At 39.3% G+C, this 9184-nt stretch overlaps 1 protein-coding gene across 12 annotated transcripts in view; it reads left to right on the plus strand.

The window, feature by feature from the left end:
* Positions 1 to 9083, plus strand: part of Unc-104 (uncoordinated-104) — a 93677-nt gene extending 84594 nt beyond the window's left edge. For 9 of the 12 annotated variants that reach the window (XM_064039044.1, XM_064039045.1, XM_064039043.1 and 6 more), the window contains 5 exons: positions 546 to 741; positions 1406 to 1542; positions 3215 to 3316; positions 3862 to 3913; positions 4395 to 9083. In XM_064039044.1, coding sequence (XP_063895114.1) covers positions 546 to 741; positions 1406 to 1542; positions 3215 to 3316; positions 3862 to 3913; positions 4395 to 4553 — 646 coding nt within the window. In that variant the 3' untranslated portion in view covers positions 4554 to 9083. Of the gene's footprint in view, positions 1 to 545; positions 742 to 1405; positions 1543 to 3214; positions 3317 to 3861; positions 3914 to 4380 lie in introns of all 12 variants that reach the window. The other 3 variants (XM_064039051.1, XM_064039052.1, XM_064039053.1) reach the window with 2 other exon arrangements.
* Positions 9084 to 9184: the final 101 nt, after the last annotated feature.

Below are 9184 nucleotides of genomic sequence, written 5' to 3' on the forward strand. Positions count from 1 at the left end.
CAAATCAAAAATCGTTTATACAAACTTGGCAGCAAAACAGCACTTTTCGAACGTCAGAAATTTACAAAACACAGCCCCAAAAACGCCCACCCTTCACTACTACCTATGTGTTTTTGCTGCGAAAAAGAAGTGGCACAACAAACTCTCCAGCAACACATATCTGTCTGTAGGTTAGAAGAATCTGTCAACAATTTTTGATGTGTATATTGTATGTTCAGTTTCAGCTGTATGAATAATTTTATATATATGGTTTTTGATTTTTTTTTCCCTGGAAGACTGAATAACTATATATGCTCTAAAATAGCAAATCGTTGCAACCAAAGCTTGTTGTCTTATATTTAAATAAATATTTAAAAGAAGGAAAACAGTGTCAAAGCAGTGTAATCGCCATTCGCTGTTATCGAAATGAAAATGTCTTTTGTATGTGTCATTCAGTTAGTCTTTATTTCAAATACCTTCTTTGTCTAATTGTCTTTTATATGTGTCACTCAGTCAGTCTTCCTTTCAAACACCTTCAACATTACTAACTAGCTTCATCTTCCCAGACTATGCTCCCCGGAGCGCGGTCTCCTGGAGAAGTCAGTGGCGGGGTGGGCGGGCAGCCACGCGGCCGTGTCGCCGCACGCGGCGGCGCTGTACGTGCCCGACTGCGAGGAGGTGCGCGTGTCCGCCGCCGTCGCCAGGCGCGGACACCTCAACGTGCTGCAGCATGGGACTCATGGCTGGAAGAAACGCTGGCTGGTGAGACAACTGTGTAGCTTTTTAACACGCCTATATTAGCTTCACTTGTTACTATGTATGTAAGAAAATCTTGGAATCTTACCAGTCCTTTTATTTTTTATCCGGTGAAAGTGATATCGAGGTGACAGATAGGTACTAGGAATGTAGGATTAATAGGAAGTGCGCGCTGAATGTGCTGCAGCATGGGACTCATGGCTGGAAGAAGCGCTGGCTGGTGAGTGAAGGGGGTACTAGGGTAGTAGGTATATATAAAGAGGGCGGAAGAGTAGGCACGGTTAAACAGTACACAGACTCCTTAGCTGAACTGCGAGATGCCATAACAAAAATAATAATAACAACTATGGGGTATTTGAATAGGGCGTGGGGAAAGGCAGTTATAGAAGGGTATTTTGCGACTGTAGAATTCGTGTGTGAGATAAATTAACTTGTGGAGTAAAAGGGGTCATCTCATTAACACAAGACCAAAAGCATTGATTTCTACGACAATTTTAAGGCCTATTTTGCTATTTTTTTTCCTATTCTCCATAGTTTTCTTTTAATCATAGTTTTTTTACCAAAAACGGTAAAGCTTTTTTAAAAAACAGTCAAATTGTTCTTCCCTGAGTTTACAATTTTAGCCAAATATTACTTGAGACAAAATACCTAATATGACCCAATTTCCCAGGTGGTCCGCCGGCCATACGTGTTCATCTACCGCGACGAGCGCGACCCCATCGAGCGAGCCGTCATCAACCTCGCCAACGCTCACGTCGAGTACTCCGAGGACCAGGAGCAGATGGTCCGCATGCCCAACACCTTCAGGTACCTCACTACTGTACCATGTCGATGTGTGTACGTCACTATACTGTACCGCGGTCATCAACCTCGCCAACGCTCACGTCGAGTACTCCGAGGACCAGGAGCAGATGGTCCGCATGCCCAACACCTTCAGGTACCTCACTACTGTACCATGTCGATGTGTGTACGTCACTATACTGTACCGCGGTCATCAACCTCGCCAACGCTCACGTCGAGTACTCCGAGGACCAGGAGCAGATGGTCCGCATGCCCAACACCTTCAGGTACCTCACTACTGTACCATGTCGATGTGTGTACGTCACTATACTGTACCGCGGTCATCAACCTCGCCAACGCTCACGTCGAGTACTCCGAGGACCAGGAGCAGATGGTCCGCATGCCCAACACCTTCAGGTACCTCACTACTGTACCATGTCGATGTGTGTACGTCACTATACTGTACCGCGGTCATCAACCTCGCCAACGCTCACGTCGAGTACTCCGAGGACCAGGAGCAGATGGTCCGCATGCCCAACACCTTCAGGTACCTCACTACTGTACCATGTCGATGTGTGTACGTCACTATACTGTACCGCGGTCATCAACCTCGCCAACGCTCACGTCGAGTACTCCGAGGACCAGGAGCAGATGGTCCGCATGCCCAACACCTTCAGGTACCTCACTACTGTACCATGTCGATGTGTGTACGTCACTATACTGTACCGCGGTCATCAACCTCGCCAACGCTCACGTCGAGTACTCCGAGGACCAGGAGCAGATGGTCCGCATGCCCAACACCTTCAGGTACCTCACTACTGTACCATGTCGATGTGTGTACGTCACTATACTGTACCGCGGTCATCAACCTCGCCAACTCTCACGTCGAGTACTCCGAGGACCAGGAGCAGATGGTCCGCATGCCCAACACCTTCAGGTACCTCACTACTGTACCATGTCGATGTGTGTACGTCACTATACTGTACCGCGGTCATCAACCTCGCCAACGCTCACGTCGAGTACTCCGAGGACCAGGAGCAGATGGTCCGCATGCCCAACACCTTCAGGTACCTCACTACTGTACCATGTCGATGTGTGTACGTCACTATACTGTACCGCGGTCATCAACCTCGCCAACGCTCACGTCGAGTACTCCGAGGACCAGGAGCAGATGGTCCGCATGCCCAACACCTTCAGGTACCTCACTACTGTACCATGTCGATGTGTGTACGTCACTATACTGTACCGCGGTCATCAACCTCGCCAACGCTCACGTCGAGTACTCCGAGGACCAGGAGCAGATGGTCCGCATGCCCAACACCTTCAGGTACCTCACTACTGTACCATGTCGATGTGTGTACGTCACTATACTGTACCGCGGTCATCAACCTCGCCAACGCTCACGTCGAGTACTCCGAGGACCAGGAGCAGATGGTCCGCATGCCCAACACCTTCAGGTACCCTCACTACTGTACCATGTCGATGTGTGTACGTCACTATACCGTACCATATCGATGTTTGTACGTCACTATACTGTCCCATATCGATGTTTCATAGGGATGTAACAGTTCAATAAAAATTATTACGATTTAAAGGGGTGCTTGAAAATACAAATCTCAAGAAAAAATTTAGTCAACGTTATAAAATTTCTATTATATAGAACACAATATACAATTCGCACCTTCTCTTGTCTCCACAGCGTGGTGAGTAAGGAGCGCGGCTACTTACTGCAGACCCTCGGCGACAAGGAAGTGCACGACTGGCTGTATGCCATCAACCCGCTGCTGGCCGGCCAGATCAGGTGAGTTGTCACACAGAACCACCCCTTACACCCACACCTCATGTATATATGCATATAGTGTGTCGAACTTAATCACATTCAAATAAATACTCTAATATACTGGCTATAGGTCGATTAACAAATCAAATGAAATCGTTTATTTTGCAAAGAATATGGGTATAAAATAAGATGTAAAAATTATACATAGGAGTTTCAACACATTCACACAAAATTGTTTTAATTAAAATGTGCGCGAATTAAAACACCATTAACGAGTCAGTCAGTACCAACGGTATTTTCCCTTGACAACTGACAGCTGTTAATTACTCAAAACATTCGGTTGTTTATATCTGATTTACACATGGTGCTGTAAACTATGAAACCGAAAAATGATTCCTGAGGCTGAACGACTGAAAAGATTAGGTTAACATTTTTACAATTCGTTATACATATAATGCCAGAAAGTATATGTGATAGGATTAAATGTGATTAAGTTTGACACACCCGATATAACCTTATCGTTACAAAATAATCATATCTGCTTATCTCTTCATTTTTGGCCTAAGACTCCAAGCCATTCTGCCACTGAGGCAAAAGCACCAACCCCTACAGCCAAAGGTAAAACCTTTACTGTCAACTTTATGGCATAGGTCAACCCATTCTGCCAGTCCTGTCATTGCTCATTTCTAATTTAATGGAGGAGTTAATGCGACGGTTCTCTTTATTCAAATTGCTGAGCCAATCCCTTTTAGAGCGGTTACAGACTCGTGTTTTATACGCGTGTAGCGACGTCTTTTGCCACACACTCAATTTGACATCGTAAGGTTAAATACACTGAAATAATCGCATACATGCGAGCTGAGGCGGACCTATAACTCAAAATCCGGTCAGATCCAGCATTCAGCTAAATAAGGGAGGGGAGTATATAACGAGAGTATACAGGGTACATAAGTGTACATAATACGACTAAATAAGTGTGACGTCACAAGTAAAAAGTCATTTGCGAAAAAAAAACGCCAGTCTGTAACCGCAACATAGTAATAATCGAGCATCAAGCTCGGCATTGTCAATATACACGCGTGAAGTTGTGTGCGGTCAGGTCTCGCTCGGGGCGGCGCGGCGACAAGGCGGCGGCGCCATGAGACGCCCTCATCATGGAGTCTATCCTCGTTTTTTAAATGCGTCTCCGATGGAACGCTCGCTCATCGCGCCTTGCAAAGGCATTGAAACCGCTCGGAGGCACAGCTTTAGGAATTAAACTGGTCTTTACGAACAAAGAATGTTGTAAAAGTTTCTGAATCAACGTGAACTGGAAAAGTACTTGTAATTTGATTTAGGGTGAGTTGCACCACGTAACTATCGATAAACCAAAGTAATCAACCATTAAGTCGCCGATTTGACCAATAAGCGACAATTTGATGGCTGGTGATGGTTTGGTTATCGTTATAGCTACATGGTGCAACCCATCTCTAGAAATATTCTGAAGGTTTCTTTGGCAAGAAACTTAAAGACTGTTTAAAATAATATCGATATTTAAATTCGATGAGATTCTCTTTGATTCAGAACTTTTCAGATTATCTTTCTGCATATCATATATTTAAGCGTTAAAATTCAGACTGACTACGCTAGCGGGTAGTTAGGGTAGCTCAAATAAAGTACTTCCAGTACTTTTTAGACTGATTTTAACATTTACCCATATTTATCATCTTTGACCGCACTGTGGAAGCAGTTGCAAGTTATACGTACAAATAAAATATGTGATATGCAAAAAGATTGGTAAGAGTCTAACTTATCGATATTGTAAAAGTATATTTTATACTCATATTGTCAGGTTAGACTATGAAATGTCATCGATAAAGAGTTAGTGATGTATCGATCAGTTTAATTCCGAAAATCGAGAAGAGTAATATCGATTATAGTGATGGAATCCGTGACTGGTTTGGTGGGGCATAGTCATTGAGTGCTCAACGAAGAGCTTTTATTTACTGTGGTCCATAACTCTTATAGTATGAGAGATATTTAATTTCGTATTCAAAGTTGCCAAACTTAAAGCTTCTATAGTGATGCACACAAAGTCGATAAAAGATTGATGAACAAGACTAACTTTTACAACCATCACTACAATTTTTCATACTTTATATACGAAGTTAACTATTTCTAAAGATTATAATTATTTTGTTTCATCTACTCTGGGACCACGAGATAACATGAAATGCAAATGAATCAATTATTTTAGCATATCTAAGTTTATTATCAGTATTATATGAGGCAGCTGCATTTAATGCGATATACGATATATACGTAAATAGATATATATGTATATTTTATTTATATTTGCTAATTGGATAATAACACCAGTCTTTGGCACTGACATTGGACTTATATATTTTTAATTAAAACAATAAAGTGTCTTTACAAATTATACAATATTGATGTAGCTTAATTCCTATCTATATTACAAAGTAATATTATATACTATTGAAAAGAAATTTTATTATTTTAACGAAAAATATTCAAGTGCCAAACATGTAGCCGATAACTGGTCAATTAATCCTTATGTTTAGAGTTTTATAGTTTAGTGCGGGAGTCGAGAGAGTCGGGACCAAACCGGTGCACTGATTATAACAGGAACGGGGTAAACAATATATTTACAATGAGTATAACACGTACACGATATATAGTGTGCGTCTAGCGACAGTACGAGCTGTTTCAATGTCTTCAATGCCTAGTACATATTTATTTTTATCTACCTTGTAATGGCAACCCTGGGCCACGACACTAACATAGCTCCATTAATTAGTAAACAATTATATCGACACATTACGAGTATGATACCAGCATTTATGTAACTTATCTGTCGTGGCCCACCGGCCATCTTGTAGCGACTGTTAATGCGTATGTCTACGTACAACTTTTGTGCAATCAAAACAATAATTATGCGTTGCGCACAAATATCGGCGATGTGTGATAGACTCCATTTTGTAACATGACTAATGACTATATCTAAGAATTTAATGAAAAAAAAACATTGTACTTGTGAAAAGACAAATTACTGAACTATATAAAGGACAATGGGCAGATTGGTATACCCCACCAATAGCAATGTCATATATATCATTGGATAGGCCTTTTTATGTAGAACAATATTTACTATGACAGCTTTGCTGAAATGTTTGTCCGTTCTGAGATATAGATCAAAAACTGTGCAAAAGTTAGAACTAAGTAATCTATTGATAACTCAAGTTTTTAAAGGAAAATCTAAGAACTACTAAGTGTAAGTCTTGTATGAAAGAAAATCAGATTACAGTATTGATTAGCATCCGTTTTAAGATTGTTTGTTATCTATATCTCAGAACGGACAAACAATAGAACAAAGCTGTCATAGTAAATGTTGTTCCAGTTAAAAAGACCTGTCCAATGATATGTATGACTTTCCTATTGGTGCGGTTTCTCACTACGCCCAACATCCAGTTGGTACAATAAAAGGTTGAAATGCTACATAATAGTAACAATTATGGATCCTAACGGGCACAGTAGTATTTACAAGACTTAAAGTTATTAGTACTTAGATTTTCCTTTAAAAACTTGAGGTATCAATAGATTACTTAGTTCTAACTTTTGCACAGTTTTTGATCTATATCTCAGAACGGACAAACATTTCAGCAAAGCTGTCATAGTAAATATTGTTCTACATAAAAAGGCCTATCCAATGATATATATGACATTCCTATTGGTGGGGTATACCAGGTCCCATATATTTGTGCCCATTGTCCTTTTCTTCTAATGTTGGATACATTATTAATGTAATTTACCTTGTATATACGTATGACCCGAACGGTAGTATAAAATTATATTTTGAGGCTCAAAAGGCCGTGGTGGCGGTAGTCCGAACTCGTATGTCGTCATACGTAATCGTTTCACGTTTTAGTATCGATTGTAAATACATTGAATATTTGTAGTTAAATGTAGACTATGCATTATAAATCATTTACGCTACTTTATGTAGTTGGTAATATCATTTAACTTGATATTGTTTTGTGTAACGATGTTTTCTTTCAAATTATATGGGATGTATAAAGTAGGTTAATGTGATGTTACTCAGGTATAAAGTTTCAATGATTTCTCGATTACCGATTATTCCGTTCGGAGCATTCCGTACGTTCTAGTCATATACCGTGTAGGTACATGTATGTGATAGAGTAGCCCTATGCTGTGCTGCGAACAATCACAAAGTAGAGTGTTAATACGTGTTCAGTGTTACGTTCCCCCCCCACCCCCTCCCAATCCTCGTCCTGTCCCAGTCCCTCACCGGTCCGTACACTACATATATTTATTCCGACACGACATAATATCATCGTAGGTAGATAATGAATGTGACTGTAGTTTTATATGGATGATCCTTTATAGGCATTACTTTTGTCTCAACACTGTTGTAAGTCCGAGCATAGTTTACTCTCGTTACCGCTTCGATAAATGTGGAATAAAATATAATAATTGTCACTATACTATCGCTTTTAGGTGACTATTTTTCATTCAAAATCGAGCATACATAGTTATATAACAACATTGTAAGCTTAAGACTTATTAGTCTTTGTAAATATTTTACTTCGTTTGGTACTTACATGGGTTACAGAAAATTAAAAAAAAATAGCTTTCTCCTGTTAAAAGTCCAGTCACACCGGCTTACACACTCAACTGTAGACATAAAATATTCGGCTAACACTAGAGAATATCCTGATAATAATTTAGCGTATAATAAACGTAGCTATAAGAACAAAAAGTATTATCCAAAATTTAGACATGCTGTGTGTTATAGGTAATATTTCTTAAAATTGAAATTAATACAATATTGTCGTCGAGATTATTAAATGATTATGTAACGTTTCAGTTGGTACAGCACAACGTCAAATGTAGCAAAATTATTTTTCATTCGTGTACCGGTTCTATTTGGCGATGTGCTTTATTTGAATATGAAACGCTCTTAAAAATATAAGAATCTTTAAACAGATTACTATGTCCAAGTACTTCTTCACCAAAATTAATATTTGTGTAATTCTTCAATAGGTGTGTTTATTGTAAAGGATGAAAGAGATCTCAAGCTGAATGACACGTTTGTTAACCTTTCTTTTCTAGTCATTTTTTGTATTTACATTACATTCCAAAGTTTGTATATTACTTATTTCCGTTTTTGAAATAAATAGGGTAATGTATTTTGCATAGCAAAATGGTGTTTACATAGTGTAATAGAGAGCAGGATGATGAAACAACGGTGTGTCGAGGCGGCTGTAAAGATATTTTTTATAGCTTTTTATTTCCTTTGACGTTTAGTTTGGCTAATTCGCGTTTAGTTGTTATATTATTGTAATTCTATGAAACTAAACATTTTAAATTAGAGATACAGCTGACGCTGGATTATATTTTTTTATAGAGTATACTGTTTAAGCTATACTGCTATTTTTATAGGACTAGCTGTTGTTTTGATTACGTTTGTTTGTTTCTCAAGTATTTATTTGGTATGCGTCGTTGTGTTGTGGTGCGCGGGCGCCGGTGTGACGTCACGAGCCGGCGCCGCGCTCTTGTGATTACGATAGTGATTGTTGATTGTTGGGCGAGAATGATATTGAAAACAAATTATATATTCTATATATAATTTATGAATTTCATTCAATTTATGAAAATAAGAACAATGTAATGATTGGTAATATTACTCATTGCTCTAAATGTACTATCAAAATATATTATACACAGTGTTAAAGGTCATAAATAAAATGCTTTGAAAATTTCCAAATCGTTGTTTTTTGCTGCATGTTAATCCTATCCCTATAATTGATACACGCACATCACGAAATTCATGTACCAATAGACTTACAAGTGTCTAGCTAGGTCTAA

This window comes from Helicoverpa armigera, chromosome 18, assembly GCF_030705265.1.
Source record: "Helicoverpa armigera isolate CAAS_96S chromosome 18, ASM3070526v1, whole genome shotgun sequence".
Classification (NCBI taxonomy): domain Eukaryota; kingdom Metazoa; phylum Arthropoda; class Insecta; order Lepidoptera; family Noctuidae; genus Helicoverpa; species Helicoverpa armigera.